General features: G+C 50.4%; 1 protein-coding gene across 7 annotated transcripts in view; it reads left to right on the top strand.

Annotated features, from left to right (window-relative positions):
* CCDC88B (coiled-coil domain containing 88B) overlaps positions 1-18,110 on the top strand; it is a 36,428-nt gene that overhangs the window by 13,693 nt on the left and 4,625 nt on the right. For 5 of the 7 annotated variants that reach the window (XM_083715499.1, XM_083715500.1, XM_083715501.1 and 2 more), the window contains 17 exons: positions 484-567; positions 1,598-1,729; positions 2,069-2,193; positions 2,696-2,777; positions 4,490-4,648; positions 5,197-5,343; positions 6,237-6,375; positions 6,469-6,638; positions 7,382-8,254; positions 10,170-10,294; positions 10,834-10,957; positions 11,925-12,068; positions 12,249-12,410; positions 13,523-13,800; positions 14,584-14,727; positions 15,607-15,793; positions 17,467-17,612. In XM_083715499.1, coding sequence (XP_083571625.1) covers positions 484-567; positions 1,598-1,729; positions 2,069-2,193; positions 2,696-2,777; positions 4,490-4,648; positions 5,197-5,343; positions 6,237-6,375; positions 6,469-6,638; positions 7,382-8,254; positions 10,170-10,294; positions 10,834-10,957; positions 11,925-12,068; positions 12,249-12,410; positions 13,523-13,800; positions 14,584-14,727; positions 15,607-15,793; positions 17,467-17,612 — 3,221 coding nt within the window. Of the gene's footprint in view, positions 1-483; positions 568-1,597; positions 1,730-2,066; positions 2,194-2,695; positions 2,778-4,489; positions 4,649-5,196; positions 5,344-6,236; positions 6,376-6,468; positions 6,639-7,381; positions 8,255-10,169; positions 10,295-10,833; positions 10,958-11,924; positions 12,069-12,248; positions 12,411-13,522; positions 13,801-14,583; positions 14,728-15,606; positions 15,794-17,466; positions 17,613-18,110 lie in introns of those variants that run through there. The other 2 variants (XM_083715503.1, XM_083715505.1) reach the window with 2 other exon arrangements.

Raw genomic sequence — 18,110 nt, 5'->3', positions numbered from 1 at the left:
CACGTTTATCTAAAACATATACCAATAACTTTCCCCAAAGAATCCTGGGTACTGTAGTTTACCCCTCACAGAACCCCTCTTAACAAATTACTGTTCCCAGGATCCTTTAGGAAGCCATGTTCCCAGGATCCTTTAGGAAGCCCTATGGTGTGGGGGTGTGACCTAAGTGTGTCTGGGGCATTTTACCAGAGGTGGTTTTAGGGTAGCCCTGCAGGGGGTGCCAAAACATGCTGTAGAACGGAAGCGTGAGAGGCAGGGGGCACAGAAATTTGAGAGCCCCAAGTCTGCCACTGGTTGCACACACTTTAAAGCACATTCAAAGCACTCTGGCCCCCCCCCAGGACACTGACATTTATCCCTCACAGAGCTACAGTTCCCAGCACCCTTTAACAAACTACAGTTCCCAGGGCATTCTTTGGTGGGGAAGCCATGTGATTTAAATGTGTAAGAGAACCTGATCGCCCTCCTTGAACATCCCAACAGTGTGAAAGGCGAGACGAGATCATTGGCCTAATCCAGACCCTCGACATCAGCACCCAGGCTGCCCTGGCTTCTTTCATCCAAGAGGTAAGGCTGGGCCTGGGTTTTGAGGCGGAGGAGTGTGGGTTGTATTACTTTTCCTCTCCCATCATGCTTTGCACTTCAAGCCTTGTGTGAATAGGGCAGATCCCCAGGCAAAATGGAAGGAATGTTGTGAGGAGAACTTGTCAGATAAGCACTGGCTATATGTATACACTCATTGGTGGAAACGCAGTGAGTGAGGTTGTCACCATTCCCTCCTTCACCGCTGTTATGTATTCAGTGGTCTGTGTTTGCCTGAGCTTGAGTCTGGACTAAGGATTCTGAGCTCCTGTGTTCTCATTCAATACATGATGTCCAATCACAGAACATTTCAGGATTTGGGCCTCTGCCATTGGCCCTTGAACTCTGAGTCGTGATTTGCAGCTTGGAAGTTTAGACAGCCAGTCACGTTGGGAGTGGGAGTGGCCCAGGCTTTCAGGAATGTATATAAGCAGTTGCTTTGCCCAATTCCCAGTTATGTACAGTGGTGCCCCGCAAGACGAATGCCTTGCAAGACGAAAAACCCGCTAGACGAAAGGGTTTTCCGTTTTTCGAGGCGCTTCGCAAGACGAATTTCCCTATGGGCTTGCTTCGCAATAAAAAACGTTTTGCGAGTCTTGCGATTTTTTTTGTCCCCCCCCTTTTTCTAAGCCGCTAATAGCCTCTTAGCCACTAAGCCGCTTAGCCTTTAATAGCCGCTAAGCCGCTAATAGCGCTAATCCGCTAAACCGCTAATAGGGTTGCTTCGCAAGACGAAAAAACCACTAGACGAAGAGACTGACGGAACGGATTATTTTCGTCTTGCGAGGCACCACTGTAGTTCAATAAAGGTTCATGCTGTTCTTGCTGTGTCTTGCCTTGTGAGAATCCACCTATACTTCAGCCGTCCTGCTGCATTTCAAGTTGATTTTTTTACGCCAGCAACAGGACAGGGATTTCTTCACCAGATGCCCATAACCTTCTTTAGTTTATCCCCTGAAGCATAAGAGGTTAGTGCCGCAGCATGTTCTCATGCACAACTTCCTCTCCTTCCCAGGTGACCCAGGAACCCAAGAACATGGTGAGGCTGCAGTGGAAGGAACTGGGACCCTCCGAAACAGAACAGTTGCTCCAAAACGTGGTGTCTCGGATTCAAGAGCTGGTGCACGAGAGAAACGCAGGCTTGGAGGTGAGGGATGCAAAGGGCTGTGTGTGGTTCTAATTCCCACCCTCTTCTCAAAGTGCTGGCTTTTCAGAGAAACATGGCACCTGAGCCCTGAGATCTATTTCAGCATCATGACACCCTGAATCTAGCCATGATTGGGGGCACACCCCTCTCTAACTTCCATCCACTCATGCAGAAGGCACGATCGGAGTTCAAGGACACATTCCAGCCAGGCAAAAACACTCAGGGAGTGATGTTGATTGGGGAGAGTCCCAAGGGCCTGATGAACAGGCCTGGAGGGCCACATTTGCCTGCCACACTCTACCCACATGGATTCATCCTTTACTCTGTCTCCCTCTACAGAAATTGTGGGAACTGCAGCAAGAACAGGAACGCCCCCTAGTCACCCCCCTGGAGGGCCACCGTCAACATCTTGGGGTTCAGCTTGCTGAATCTCGGGCCCAGGTGCGGCGTCTGCAGCACGAGCTGTGAGTGGAAGTGGGGCAGACATCTAACAAAAATCAAGCATGGGGGTGGGCATCTGTGGGGCATAAAAAACAATGGGGGCCACAGCAGTTCTAGAGAAGATAGGGGGGTTGGATTTTATTTTCCCACTTCAATTTCCCCACCTAACTCTGCAAGGGCATCAACAGAACGCTTTTATCTCCTATGAACATTTTGGGGTATCTGATGTAAGTTCCAAACAATGTTTTCTTTTTTTTGAAAAAATATGGCTCACTCCTATTTCTATGCTGGGGGCACAGCGTTTAGTTGATTACTCTGAGCGCCTTCCAGACGTCTATCAATTCAATTGTGCATTTATGATGATTTGTGGTCACGGTGGTATTGGAGCAGTAATACGCAATCCAGCTCATTAACTCACCCAAAAATCTGACACATGGTTTTCCTCTTAGAGCGTTTGCAAAATAAAAACTCATATTTTTATTTATTAATAAATGAAACAAAACTGTGCTGTTTCCCCACCCCCAGGGAAGAGAAGATGGAGGAACTGTTAGATCAAGAGGATGAACGGAAGGATTTGGAGGGGCAGCTTCAAAAGATGCGGCAGGAGGTACTGCTAAAAAAGCCACGCAGAAGGCTGGAGTTGTCCTGGCACTGAGGAGCTGAAGGTGCACACTCTGGCCTATGCTATTGGCCACAGAATCAAGGGCCACTGGGAGGCTGCACCCCCAGAAAGAGCTTCATGGCAAGGGGGGAGAGCAGTCTGGCCCCATCCAACATCCAGTCCAGAACAACTGCAGGAAGCCGGAATTTTGTAATTAAGAACTTGCGCCTGGGTTTGATTTTCCTCCTCCTCCCTCCCCTCCCCTTTTCCTTGTGTGTCGTGTCTTTTAGATCACAAGCTTGAAAACTGCTGATTATTGGTCACTGCAAGCCACTTCTAATATCCCTCCCCCCCTCCTTTCCCTGCTGCAGAGAGGGTTATAAATACTTTCAGTAAATAACTTCCTGCCTTTCCAAAACCACATCCTTCCAAGGTGGCTTGCATCAAAAGACATTATTACGCTTGTAGTAAATGATACCAAAATATAACAGGTCACTGGGGTCCTTCACACTGGGCAGCTGGTGGGAGATGTGAAGGGGGCAACTCAGCTGGGGGGCCTTGTGGTGGTGGCATCCTTCCCTCAGGGCAGCTGGTGATAGCTGGCCTTGTGATGGGAAGGGCAGTGGAAAAAGCCCAGCGGGAGTAACCCCTGGTGCCTTCTTCCCCGTGTTTTAATAAACAAAAGCTGACCATTTAGGGACGAGGCCTGGAAAAGTTGGCAACCTTATTGAGGGCAGGACGAGTGGAGAGCACTGGGCACATATGTAATGTTGAAGAAAGCGCTGTGAGCACCAGTCACAAAATGGCTGTTGTGGGGGCATGCTGCAGCATAACGTAAAAAGGCTGCTGTGGGGGCATGGCATAATGGCTGCCCCATCTTAACGTACCCACCAAGCGTCCTGGAAAAAAATGGGACATCCTATTTTTTCGCGCAAGATCGCAGTGGCCATTTTGGGTGCTGCAATTTTGCTCACTCTCGGGCTACGAAAAAGCGGTTTTTGGGGGGCAAGATTGTGACATGGGAAAAGTTGGATGGTATGTCTTACAGGACAGAAAAAAAAGAGGGTGAGGAGAACAAAATGGTGGAAGCGTGCTCCTCCATCGGCTGCCCCATCGATGGTAGAAAAGGCGCCTGCATCTGCCGCCACCACTTGTAGAGAGAGAAGCTTTCTTTGCACCTCTCTTCAGAATGGAAAGGAGGGTGGAGGATCCAGTCCTTCAGAATGGAAAGGAGGGTGGAGGATCCAGTCCTTCAGAATGGAAAGGAGGGTGGAGGATCCAGTCCTTCAGAATGGAAAGGAGGGTGGAGGATCCAGTCCTGGTGTCCAATGAAATGTGGGCATGCTTAAGGGGACGTGTTCAATGAAGGAGAGGCTGAGTCAGTGCAAACTGAGCAGGAAGAATATGTATTGTGGATTTTTAAGGGGATATTTGGTGAGACGTTTTGTGGGTGCCATAGGAGGTACTGGCAGGCACACTGGCAGCTGTGGGTGCCACATAGACAACCCACAGCCTAGAATAGACCTGAGGGGACCAGCCCCCTCCCCAGTCCTCTCCCTGCGAGGCTGCAGCTCTGGCAGGGACAAAATAGCATTTATTGGGATGCTGAGTCCAAGCAACCGCAGGTGACTTATCCATACACCTTTGCCTCCTTGTGCTTAATTCACCTGCCACTCACCATGCCACTTATTTCTAACTTGTTCTCCTGCTTTCACCAGAACCGGGCACTGGTAGGCGAGGCCCGCCTGGCTGGGTTGTACCGGGATGAGCTGGACGCCTTGCGAGAGAAGGCCTTGCGGACAGAGCGGCTTCAGGCGGAGCTGGCAGCCCTGAGAGAGCGGCTGCCTGCCTTGGAGCAGTGCCGTGCCCAGCTGAAGGTAAGGCTGACAACTGGCCACTGATCAGTTATCAAAAGGGAGTGTGTGTGTCCTTTCAGCCACACTTACACCACACATTTAAATCGCTACAGTGCCACTTTCAACATGGCTTCCCCCAAGGAATTCTGGGAAGTGTAGTTTGTTAAGGGTGTGGAGAATTGGTAGGCAGTCCCCTATTCCCCTCGTGGAATGACAATTCCCAGAGTTTCCCAGGAAGAGGGACTATGCATGTGCATAGAAACTAACCTACTCTATGAAGGCAACATTTGCATTCAGTGCTCTGACCACTTAACCTTTGGCCCCAAAAAGTTGCCCCAAAGAGGATGCTGAACAAATTCCTCACCCCTGCCCAGGAGTAAAGCTCTGCCAAGGGCATTGCGGGTATTTAAAATGGTGGCTCCCAGACTCTCACTGGGAGCTGCCTGGAGCTTTATTGTCGCTTGCCCCTGCCAGCTAAGTCAACCTGAGTGGCATGGGCAGCGGGGGGAGGCACTGACACAGGGCGGAAGAAGGGTCCTCAAACCTGGTTGTGGTGTTTGGCTGGGCAGGAGGAGCGCGAGTTTTCCCAGGCCTTGCTGGAGACAAAGGCCATGATGGAAGGACAGCTGGAGGCTGCTCGCGCCCGGGGGAAGCACCTGAGCCAGCTGGAGAAGGAGAAGTTGCACCTGCAAAGCTACCTGAACGAGGCCCAAGAGGTGAGAGACCCAGGGGAAGCTGCTCCATATGGGCAAATGGAGCAATGCCCCCCCCAACTTTCAAGCACCCTGTGGAATGCCCTCCCATCAGATGTCAAGGAAATAAACAACTACCGTATTTTTCCGTCTATAAGACGTCCCCATGTATGAGACCCTCCACCCCATTTTGGGGGACTCAATTTTAAGATAATGAGGGGAGATAGCCCAAAGTTATTGAGCTTCTCCCCCCATGCGCAGCACTGCTTCTCCCCCCCCCCCATGCCACTATCCATGTATTGGATGACCCCATTTTTTGGACACGATTTTTGAGTCAAAAAACCTCGTCAAATACACAGAAAAATACGGTATCTGACTTTTAGAAGACATCTGAAGGCAACCCTGTATCGGGAATTTTTTTTATGTGCTGTAAGCAGGCCAGAGGGGCTGCGGAAATGCAGCCAGATGGGTGGGGTATAAATAATAAGATTATTATTATTTCACTCTGCTCTCAGTCATCTTCCACCTGCCTGCCTTCTTGCTTACATCCAGTCTGGAGGGTGGCACTGCCTGTCAGCTTCCTCCTCCTTAATTTCAGTGTTGCTGTTGTTGTTGCTAATTGAAATTGTACACCGCCCTCCATCCGTAGATCTCAGGGCGGTTCACAACATAAAACCTTGTGTTGCCCCTTGTGGAACTCAGCAGGGAGGACTAAACTAAAATGCACCAAATGTCATAACTTTTCCTCATGGGGATGTCACTCGGTCTCCTTGATCATTTTTTGTTGCCCTTTCCTGAACCTTTTCCAAATCTTTGTGGTGAGGTGACCAGAACTGCAACATGAAATCTAACAATGAATTGATATCCATGAAATACTGTACAGCACCAGGAAATTTAAGCATAGACTCTGTACACAGGAACGGGACCAGCTCTACCAGCAGACAGAGGAGCTTCTAAGAGAAAACATGGCTCTTGAGAGGCAGCTGAGGCGAAGTTTAGCGGAGCCCATCAACATTCTCCGTGCGGAAGAACTAGAAGGTGGCTGGGCCCCAGGTGGTGAGTGTCGCCTTGCCTTTCCATTTTCTAGCAAGATCCTCAGAGTCATCCTAGAGGCAGAAATGTATTCCCCCCCTTCATCTGCTTCTGTAGGTCCTTCTGAAAGGCCTATTCTCTTGAGTGATGAGGTGAAAGAGGACATCGGAAGGTTGCTGACCCTCGAGAGGGAGAACCAGGATCTGCGCAGGAGGCTTCAGCAGGCCCTGGAGGATCCCAGCAAGTCTAGGAGTTTGGAACCAAAGAACGCAGTCCTTGATGGAGAGGTATTTATTTAGAGCATGTGGTACCCTGCTCTTCAGCCGAAAAGCCTCCCAGAGCACCGTACCTATACTCAACTAAAAGAAAACGGTCCCTGCTCCTTCAGAAAGCTCCTCCTGTCCCTAGAGAACATGACATTTAACCCCAGACACATTGACAGTTTCCTCTTCTCTCTGATAATTTGGACAGCCAACATCCTGAACGCGTTGTTTCCTGGGAAGCTGATGCAAATCAGTAGCAATGGTCTTCCACTGACAGAGACATAAGTACAGAAGGTGCCACAGCAGAAAAGTCCCTGCCCATCAACTGAGTTTCTGATAAAAGAGGCCCACAAAACGGGGCCTCCCCTAGCTGATCTTCAGGCATGGTGGGGCAAGGGGGGTAGAATATGGGGAGAGTTGTTTCTTAAAGACAGGAATGGGGAGAAGGGGGGGGACAATTTCCGGGTAGCACACTAACAGGGGTTGCCATTGCAGCTCTCATGGGCACTGATATGCCCTCCAGTATCTCAGAAATACACAATGCACAATAGACTGTTTGCTGTTCCTGCTCAGTTCCTGTGTGTACCAGCTTGGCCTCTCATAAAAAACCAGAGCTGCCACTTTGTGCTGTGCCGCACCTTAACGGCAGTCGTTTTGTGGCAGGCACCCATGGCCCTTTAGCAAAATGCCAAGTGTGCCCACTGGCCCGAAATGGTTGGCAGTCTCACTGTGCTAATAACTTCTGTCCTTTTATGTGCCTTTTCTAGCTAAAAGCGCTGCAAAGCGAGGTGCGGTCAGAGGCAAGCGAGCCGGCCTCAGACCCTGGAGAACATTTGCCAGAAGCCCAGAAGCGGCGAGAGAGCGAGGCCTTGGGCCCAGAAAGGCAGGAAAGCCAGGGCCCGAAGCAAGAGACCGAGGCTCTGGTGTCAGGGATGGAGGCTCGGACTTCTCTGAGGGAGGCCGAAAAGCTGCGGGAAGCGGAGTCCCAGCGGGCGTTGGGCTTGGAAGAGCGGCTGAGGAGCCTGCAGGAGGCCCACGCTGACCTCCTGGAGAAGCGAGAGCAGGAGCGCGAGGGGTGGCGCTCGGAGACGGAGCGCCTGGTGGAGGAGGCCCAGGCCCTGGAGCGAGAGCAGGAGGCGCTGCGGGCCGGATCCCAGGCCTTGCAGGCCGCAGCCACCCAAGCCGAGCTGGAGCTGAGGGAAGCGCGGCAGAGCCTCCAAGGCGAGCGGCTGCAGGGGGCCCAGCTGGCCCAGAAGGCCCGGCAGGCGGAGGAGCAGCTGGGCGAGGCCCGGCGGGAGCTGGAGGCCCTGCAGCGCAGCCTGGAGCAGCACAAGGTGACTCTGGCTCAGGCGGAGGCCGAGAAGGCGGCTCTGGAGGAAATGCTGAGCCAGGCCGAGAACCTGCGGCGACAGCTGGAGAAAGACAACCGGCGCCTCCAGGCCCAGGCCCAGGCCCAGGAGGAGGCCCTGGCGGCTCAGAGCCTGCGCCTGGTCCACCTCGAGGCCCAGAGCCGGCAGCAGGCGGCGGAGGTCAGCAGCCTGAGGGAGGCCGCCCAGCGCTTTGGGGAGCTGGAGCAGAAGGAAGCAAACCTGAGGAAGGAAATGGACGCCAAGCAAAAGGCTTCAGCCCTCCTGGAGGAGGTAAAAGAGAAACTGGATATGTTTTGTGGGTCAAGCAAGTATGAACATAAGAGCTGGGATCAAGCCTGTCCCTGAGACTCCTTAAAGAAAAGTTAAAGGGACAGGTGTAAATGCCGTAAGTAAGTTAGTACCGTATTTTTCGTTCTATAAGACCACAAGACACACCTCGTTCTATAAGACCACAAGACACACCTAGTTTTTAGAGGAGGAATACAAGAAGAAAAAAATTATTCTGAATCTCAGAAGCCAAAACAGCAAGAGGGATCGCTGCGCAGTGAAAGCAGCAATCCCTCTTGCTGTTCTGGCTTCTGGGATAGCTGCACAGTCTGCATTCGCTCCATGAGATGCACACACATTTCCCCTTACTTTTTAGGAGGGAAAAAGTGAGCAAAAAATAAGGTAAGTAAGTAAAAGACAACAAATCTCTGCCCCACCAGGCTGCCTTTTAAGTACCCCACAATATCCAGGAGTAACACTTGGTCTGAGGCCCTGTGAGAAAATTAAAATGGCAGCTCCCAGACTTCCACTGAGAACGTTCTGGTGCTTGTCTCTGCCAATGGTCACAACCACACAACAAATGGCTCCCCTCCCCTCTAGAATCCTGGAAACTGTTTTACCCTCACAAAGTCACAATTCCCAGGACTCATAACAAACTACAGTTCCCAGGATTCTTTAGGGCAAAGGCATGTGTGTTAAAAGTGGCATAACAGTGCTTTAAATGGATGGTGTGTAACCCTGGTCAGTCATGTTCCCTGCTATGGTGAGATTATTTCTCAATATGCATCTATTGATAGATGCAAGTTAGCACATGCAAACTGCATGGAGATCTGTGTGCTCCTCTTCTCTGGCAGTGTGTAAGTAGCCGCCTTATTGCTGTGCACGCCATACACACAACATTTCTCCAAATTTCCCTAGCATTGTTTCCTGCCAGTTTAAAATACTTTGCTTGCATATGTTAAGTGTTTTATCGTTTGGCTTTGCCCGCTAGAGGGCACTACAGGACAAGAACAGCCGCAGAGGCTTTATAAAATAAAGCCAAGTAGATTAATTGTACCACTTTCTGGTGGACCACAGACTGAGCCTTTGCTTGTTGCTGATCCTTTTGCAAAATAATGTGGGCAAATAGGGCTGTGTTTATCGTTCACTCGCTTTGCTTCCAGTCCTGGCTTTTTAATCTGTGTTCACACAACTGTTGTCCAAAATGCATATGTATATCCTCCACTTCATTATGAAATACCACTGCTTGACTCATTGTTAAGAACATAGATATGTGAGAAGAACCAGCTGGATCGTGACCATGGCCCATCTAGTCCAGCATCCTGTTCCCACAGTGGCCAACTCACAAGCAGGTTCCTAGGACAAGAGTATTCTCTCCACCTGCTATTTCCAGCAACTGGTATTGAGAAGCATCACTGCTTCTGACTGTAGAGGCACAGCATACGCATCATGGCTAGTAGCCATCGATAAATTGTCTTCTCTCCTAATTTGTCTAATCCTCTTTCAAGGCATCTAAATTATTGACCATCTCTGTCTCCTGTGGGAGTGAGTTCCGTATAACTATGAGCTGTCCTATTTCACAAACCAGCTTCACAACAATTTGGGTGGGTGGAACTCCACGCCCTTGTTCTCTGCCGCTAATCCAGGGTTCAGGGCCGGATTGAATAAACGTAATCGACAAAGTGAGGATGTTTTTTAGGCCTCAGTCCTAACCTCACTTACCCCTAGCCCATTTAATAATAATAACAGTAATGTTGATGTAGAAACTACAACATATTAAAATAACAATACATTTGAACCGTAGACATAAGGTGACAGGTATGCATTGTAAGGGATCGGTGAACAGTGCAAAGAAGCTGCTTCAAAGACCCCAAACCCCCTCGATTTCTCACCCTTCAAATGATGCCAATTGTTGCAGGAGCTCCAGAGGGAGAAGGCAAAGGGGAAGGAGAGGGAAGCCGTCATGGCTCAGCTGAGGAAGCAGCTGCTGAAGAAGGAAGAGAGCCCACAGGCTGGGATGCAAAGCAGGCAGCAGCACCACAGGTAGGTTACCGAGTGAGGGCACAATTTAAGCTAGGGTTTTCAGCTGCCCGGAATTCTTGGCATACCGGGCCAGAATTCTCCCAGCCAGTTTCTGAAGAGGACAGCTGTGGATTATCCCTTGTCTGAATAAGTGAAACTAGTATGCCTCATACGCTTCTCCCCATATGAACCGACCTGGACACTGTGATGATCCTCGGAGGCCCTCTGGACAAGAGTGTGGCAACATGAGAATGGGCCTTTTCTGTGGTGGCTCCCTGCTTGTTGAAAAAAAAGCAGCAGCAACAACAACAACAATAATAATTAATGCAGAGTGCCTTCCAGATGTTTTGGACTAAAACTCCCATTATCCCTAGCTATTGGCTGTCGTGAGTGGGCTGAAGGGAATTTTGGACTACAACTTCCAACATCTCTGGCTATTGGCCATGCTGGCTGGGGATGATGGGAAATGTATAGTATACCCCATGTCTGGAGGGTACCATGTTGGCAAGCCCTGGGACTAATGTATGTTTCCTGTCTTCCTGGCATTATGATGCCTATAGTGAGGAAAACCAAAAGAGACCTACTAATGGGAAGAAGATGGAACTGGAGGAGGAAAACAGCGCACTCAAGAGGCAGCTTGAGGAACTGCGCGCCCTCAGTCAGCAACACATAAACAACCATCAGGTGAGAACTTGCAAAGGTGTCCTTTCATCAGGGCACTTCTGGGCTCATGCCCAGCAACAGAATGAGGTGGTAGTGTCCTGAGTTTAGAAGCGTAGACTGTACCACCGCAAGAGGGGAAAGCTACTTTTGAATATGTCTTCAATGCAGGTTAGCATTAAAAAATGTGAGCCTGCCACCTACAGTGTGAAGTGGTGCAATCTATTTTACCTCTTGTTACCATGTTATTTTGTCTCACGTGTAGCCCAGGCAAGGCTCATTCTAGGTTTGAGGGGGCCCTACAGCTGGGGTGAGGAATGCCAGTCCCAGGGGATAAATGTGGTCCTCCGGGCCCCTATATTTGGCCCTCAGGGTTTTCCCTGTCTGCAACACCATCTCCTCAGCCGCATCCATTCTCCCAGGCCACGCCCCTCACTGGCCTTATTTCATGACTTCCATGAGTGCTTTTGCCTGGCTGGAATGTGTCCTTGAACTCTGATAATGCTTCTTAGCTTCCCTGGATGCGTGTGTGTGAGAGTGTGTAGAAACTAGCCTACTGTACAAAGGGAAATTTCATTGCTCTGCCCACTTTTGCTCCTGGCCCCTCCCACCAAAGGAGTGTGGCCTTTAGAAGGTTGCCCAGAAGAGAATGTGGCCCTCAGGCTGAAAAAGTTTGCCTATCCTTGCCCTAAGGAGAGAGAGCATTCTGTGGTTTTAGTGTGCTGGGTGACTTGGAGCCACCATTTCAATATCCCACAACGCCCTTGTCATGGGATCATTGTAGGAAATTGAAATGATACACAGCTGCCAAGTTCAGATAGTCTACCTGGGGGCAATCGATGGCCCAGTTATGGAGCCCTGGCAGCTCCTGAGGATGTTGTGTGTGGGTATCAGCTGAGCCTGAGCCCAGGCCTCAACCACTGCAGTGCAATTCCCCTCAGGTACAGAGGTTGGTGTTCCCCAAAACTAGACTTTTGTTTTCTCTCCCCAGGCAAAAAGTGGCTTTATTGTTCCTTTGGAGGAGCCGTCTGTGACCCAGGAGGGACAGAGTGAACATAACTCAGGCCCGTTGCCACTCCAGGCTAATGCCAGAAACGAGGCCCTGAGTTTGAGACTCATTGAAGTGGAACGCAAGGTGAGCAGATGGCTACGACGGGAGTTGTGGTACAAAACCTCTGGAGGGCCCCAGATCAGTGAAGTTCTGGTCCTGGTCCAGTGCTATATGTCTTTGCGGAGATCACCTCCCCAGCCAGCTGTGGAAGGCCTTCCAACTTTGCTACCCCATACCAATTTCACCCGGGTGCTGCCTTTACAGAACGCCGTTCTGCAGGCCGAGAAATCGGCACTAACCGAGCGTCTCGCCCAGCTGGACTCGCAAGTCAGCAGCCTGCAGGTGGCGCTGCTGGGGCTGCAGGGCCAAAGCTCCGATGCGAAGGAGGAAAGCGGGAGGTGGCAGGCTCAGAACAGCGAGCTGCAGGTAAGCACCCCTGCCTCTTCTGCCCCTGGGATGGGAGCCGATTCCTGGGAACACGGATCCAGGTCTTCCCACCTTCTCAAGTCCATGGAGCACAGGAAGACCCTTGACTTATATATTACACACCTAGTAGATGCTGCTGTCTGTGGGATAATTTCTGCTGCAAAGATCTCAGAAGCTCCCGCTGTAGTAACTTGGAGCGGGGCTTTTAGGGTGGCTGCCTTGGTTCTGTGGAATAGCATCCCTGTTGTGATAAAACAGGTAAGCCACTACCTGCACATTCTGTAAGCAACTGAATACAATTTGGTTCCAACAGGCTTTCCCAGTGGAATAAATGGGTCTTCACCACAAGCGTCTACTTAGATAGGATTTTGTTCAGAATGTATTCGCCTTTTTGCATTTTAAATTGTTCTTAATTACTTCATGTGAAAATTGGTGTGAGCCAGTTGTTTAGAAGACGATTAAAAAATCAATGGTAATAAGACAACCACCCCTGTCTTCAAGCGGTGCAAGATTCCAGGGGGACCAGGCGCTTACCCAGGGTTTGTATTTCCTTTGGAATTATGTATATTGGAGACATATCTTTATTATATATGGTTTATTTACGCATATATACAGCCTGAGCCTACGAAGGAGGGGCTCACAGCATTAACACCTCAGAAAGTCTTGCTTCTCCCATAGCCACAGGCTTGGATTCAAGCAGAAAATCCAACATGTCTTTCACTCTCAGGCTAAAAGGAGGAGTGGGGTATGAGTATAATAAAAGCTAAAAGCAAAAGAGAAGAAATATGATTAAATTGACTTCCAACTATCCATTTGTCGGTTGTAACTGAAAGCGTCTCCATGAGAATCCCGAATGGCATCCTGTTCTTCCTCCCTCTGCTAGCTGATGGGGCAAACTGTAGTTCCTATGATTCTTTGGGGAGGGAAATGTGCTTTAAATGTATGTTGTGTAAGTAGCCTAAGGTTGCTATTCTATATATACTTAACAGAGAGTGAATCAGCTGAATTTACTTGTATAAGCAATTGTCATTGGATTGATTAAATCTCCCTGCCCCAAGGAGCTTACAATGTGTCCGTCTCTCGCTCTCATATCCCTGTTGCAATCCTGGCAGGTGGAGGCAGCATCTCTGCGTTCCCAGAAGACGCTACTGGAATCCCAGCTCCTGGAACTGCGGCAGAGGCTGTCTGTCCTGGAGGCAGAAGCCCGGGGTGCCCAGCAGGAGAGGGAGGAGTGGCGGGGGCGCTATGATGCCCTCCTGCGTGATCACGACCGCCTGACGGTGCTGCACGAGAGGCAGGGATCTGACCTGGAGGGGTTGCTGGGGAAACATGCTAGCCTCAAGGGGGCGCTGCGTAGCCTGGAGCAGGAACACCGTGACCTGCAGGGCAGGTAAATCTGAGACAGAGAATCTTTAAGTTGTTGGTGGGGGACGGTCTATTTCTATTTATTTCTCTATTACATTTATATCCCACCTTTCATCCAAGGAGTTTGAGGTGATGTATGTGGTTCTTCCTCTCCCCATTTTATCCTCACCATAGCCCTGTGAGGCAAGTTAGGGCCAGTGATAGGCCAAAAGTGGATTGAACTCTGTGACTTTTACCTCCATATAGTCAGCTATATTCTAGATGTGCCAATTTATCACAGTTTGAGGAGACGTTCCAGCTGGGGAAATGTCCTTGAGGAGGGGGTGGAGCAATGCTGGAGAGGAGGTGTGGCTTGTGTAGAGAGTTCTGAGGGCCAGATACAGATGTCTGGAGGGCCACATGGGGCCCCTGGTCCTGAAGTTCCTCATGCTTGCTCTAAACCACAGGCAACACTACGTGTTCATTATATTTATAACCTATCATTATGAATAACAGGTAGCCACTGATAGCCTTATCCTCCATGAATTTGTCTAATCCCCTGAGAACAGAGATAGAGAACCTGTTGGATTCCCATCAGCCCCCTTCAGCCAGCAGGGGAGGATGGGAGTTGTAGTCCTAACAGCATCTGGAGGGCCACAGATTCCCCTGATCCCTGGCTTAGGAGGACGTGAGAGAATGATTTCTTTGGAACCAGAGTGCTGAGCAGAAATAACAAGAAGCAACATAACCACCTGTGGTTTTTCATTTTGTGGGGAGCACAAGGCCTTTTCCTAAACTGCCTGTCAAACCCAGCCTTCTCCTCCCACAGGCACAGCGAGCTGCTGGGGCAGAAAACTGGCCTTGAGCAGCGGGAGGAAGCACTTCGGGGGCAAAAGGAGCGGCTGGAGGAAGCTGAACGAGAGCACCGGGAACTGGCAGCACTGCATGGCCACCTCAAGGAGGAGCATGAGCGGTAAGGAGGGTGTGTCTGCCAAGGATGGAGGTGGGAGCCAGCCCTTGTGGGCACGCCCCAAACCTGCCGATACGTATTATGTAGCGGTGGACAACTGGATCTGGCTGGCAGGCCAAGCTCTTTCCCCCTTCACCCTCATTGGCCAAGTGTAGCCACCCACCTTTCAATTGCCGAATCTCCCAATGTCATCAGGTGACCTGTTTGACCACCATCTTTTATTTACATCTGCGCAGTACTGAGGAAATGGGGTGAGCTTGGCACTAGGGCACTATCAGTCATTGCAGTTTATTTATGGAGAATAGCACTGGGGTAGAGGTTAGGCATGGGGCAGGGGACTTTTTCAGCTTGAGGACCGCATTTCCTGCTGGAGAACTTTCTGAGGGCCTTATTCCAGTGGTGGGCAGGGCAGCAGTAAAAGTGGGTGGGGCAATGTATGTAAATTTTACTGTTACTTTCTCACATTCCTTTCTGTCTTCCATCCAGGAGAGACAGGAGCATTATTAGAGTTCAAGGACACATTCCAGGCAGGCAAAAACACTCATGGAAGGTGGGAAGCGGGGCCAGCACAGGCCGTGGCCTGGGGAGAGTTCCAAGGGCCAGATAGAGAGGCCTGGGTGGCCACATTTGGCCCCCAGACCTGAGTTTCCCCACCACTGGGGAGGCGAAGGGGACAAGGACTTCCTTTGTACATGGCAAGCATTCTGTGACACTCCCAGCCATCTACTCTGGGATAGCTCAGTTGGTAGAGCGTGAGATTCAATCTCAGGGTGGTTGGTTCAAGCCCCACATAGGGCAAAAGAGTCCTGCATTGCAGGGGTTGGACTAGATGACCCTTGAGGTCCCTTCTAGCTACAGTTGCATGATTCTGTTATTCCCCAGGGTGAAGCAGGCATTGGGCCAGACAGAACGTGAACGGGACGACCTCCAGGGAGAGCTCCAAGGAATGAAGAACCGGGTGACCAGCCTTCAGCTGGAGCATGCGAGGCTGGGGGCTGAGAGCAATGCCCTGAAGGAGCAGAACCAGCAACTGGACACGGCGCTAGGGCGCCTGAGCACCCAGTGTGAAGTAAGGATACCCTCCCCATCCCCTCCCCTTACACATCACACACATCTTCTGGCCTAGTCCATGTCTGCAGCAGATCAAGTGGGAAAGCTGCTCGTTGGCTCTAACCACTGAGAATGCTGGTTATAATACGTGGGAATACCTTTTGCTACTGTCACGTGAAGCAGGCATATGTTGCAGCCAGCATCTTCTTAAAAAGAGGCATCCTCCAATGTCTCACCCACAGGAGGGAATGCCTCTATTCAAAAGTAGTTCATTCTCTGCATTTGGACACCTCTTAGATCGTAACCAAATCTTGAATGATGGTTTCTGAGATCAAGGAACAGGTTTTCCTGTGTTTGGATACAGCTGGGTGGGTGCCACTTTGAATCAAGATGGAGGACTGAACCTTTCAAAACTGCACTGATTTAGGGGTTTCTTAGAATTCCCAGCGTGGGTGGGGCTGGGGCAAACGTGGGTGGACTAATGGACGGGACTGTTGCCCTTTGTACAGTAGCCTCAATTCCAGCCATGCAGAAGCCAGCAGTTTCTACAGCCACCCATCTCTCCAGCCTCCGTGCAGACAGGCAAGCAAGAAGCATTGTCACAATGCAAGAGCACATTCCAGGCAGACAAAAATGAAACTGAGGAAGGAGCAGAGCAGAACCAGCAAGGGGAGTGGCCTGGAGAGTGGGCGTGGACTAGCAGGGGCAGGCTTTGGTCTTTCAAATTCAAGGCACCCCCATTGCCTCTTGCCTTCCATTCTGCCCAGTTAACTATGTCATAGTTGCAATGCCCTGCAACGCCCCCTGGGTTCAGCGCCCAGTGCAGTGGAACTGGTCACACTGCCCCAAATTTGCCTCTGGGCCTAGTTGCAAGGACCATATAAAGGAGTCTGGATGGCCACATGAAATTGCATGTGTCTGAATATTTAGGTTTTTGAGGGCTTACATCCAATATGGATACTGCTAATAAAGACATGGGATGTGGGTGGCGCTGTGGGTTAAACCACAGAGCCTAGGACTTGCCCATCAGAAGGTCGGCGGTTCGAATCCCCACAACGGGGTGAGTTCCCGTTGCTCAGTCCCAGCCCCTGCCAACCTAGCAGTTCGAAAGCATGTCAAAGTGCAAGTAGATAAATAGATACTGCTCCGGTGGGAAGGTAAACAGTGTTTCCGTGCGCTGCTCTGGTTTGCCAGAAGCGGCTTAGTCATGCTGGCCACATGACCCGGAAGCTGTCTGCAGACAAACGCCGGCTCCCTCGGCCAATAAAGCGAGATGAGCTCTGCAACCCGAGTCGGTCACAACTGGACCTAATGGTCAGGGGTCCCTTTACCTTAATAAAGACATGGAGAGATGGAGGGGACATGTTCACACCTCAATAGTGTAGAAACCCCCCACATTTTCATCGCATGGTGCGTTCCTGCATCACATCATTCCTAGCTGAGACAAGGAAATTGTATGGTGTGCTGACATCACGACAAAGGTGAGCATCCTCACACATGACAGAAGAGAAGGGGAGCCCTGAATGCAGCAGTTCCCTTTTCAGCAGAATCCCTGTGCCAGCGTAGCAAGTTGAGTCAGCTTGTGGAGTTGGGAGCATGTGGGGTGTTGTGCATTGTGTTTTTGTTAACAGGTGGGTGTTAATTCCACCCGTTAATGGGACGCTCTTTCTCCCCACCTCCCACAACCCGTAGCTGCTGGCCCAGCTGAAAGGGAACCAGGAGGAGGAGAACCGACACCTTCTTCAAGAGATTCAGGTGCTAAGCAGGGAGAACAGACGCCTGCTGGAGCACAGCATGGAGAGCCGGGAGCATTTCCAAGAGGAGCAGCGCCAGTACCTGTGAGTGGGAGACAACCCACCTGTGAGACAAGTAGAGACAGATGCTAAGTAGAATAAATAAACTGTAGCTGATTGATTGATTGATTGATTGATGTATGAATGAAATCTGTGGGGAACCTCTTGCCCACAGGCCGAATTAATGCATGACACTAAAACAAGTGGAAATAGACCTAAAGCTACGGTAGTTATTGATTAAAGGAATAGTAGCTGATCAGTTGATTAATAAATTCAATCTGCCAAGCAGGCATGGGAAACCAGTAGGCCAATGGCCAGATTTGGCCTACCAGGGGTCCTGATTTAGCCCACAAGACCATTTTCCTCCACGTTTGTCATTTAAAAGTGTCGCTGCAAAAGAACAGCCCTTAGAGTTGTTCCTGATTGTTTCTTTGCAAGTGTGGGTTGCCTTCAGTGCTGATTAAATTGAGTGCCAGATGCAAGTGTGTGACATCGGGTAGCTGATAGCTGTGTGGCTCTAGTAGATGCCTGCACATCCAAGAC

Source organism: Podarcis gaigeae, assembly GCF_964106915.1.
Source record: "Podarcis gaigeae genome assembly, chromosome: 16".
Taxonomy (NCBI): domain Eukaryota; kingdom Metazoa; phylum Chordata; class Lepidosauria; order Squamata; family Lacertidae; genus Podarcis; species Podarcis gaigeae.
This window is presented reverse-complemented; position numbering and strand designations above follow the sequence as displayed.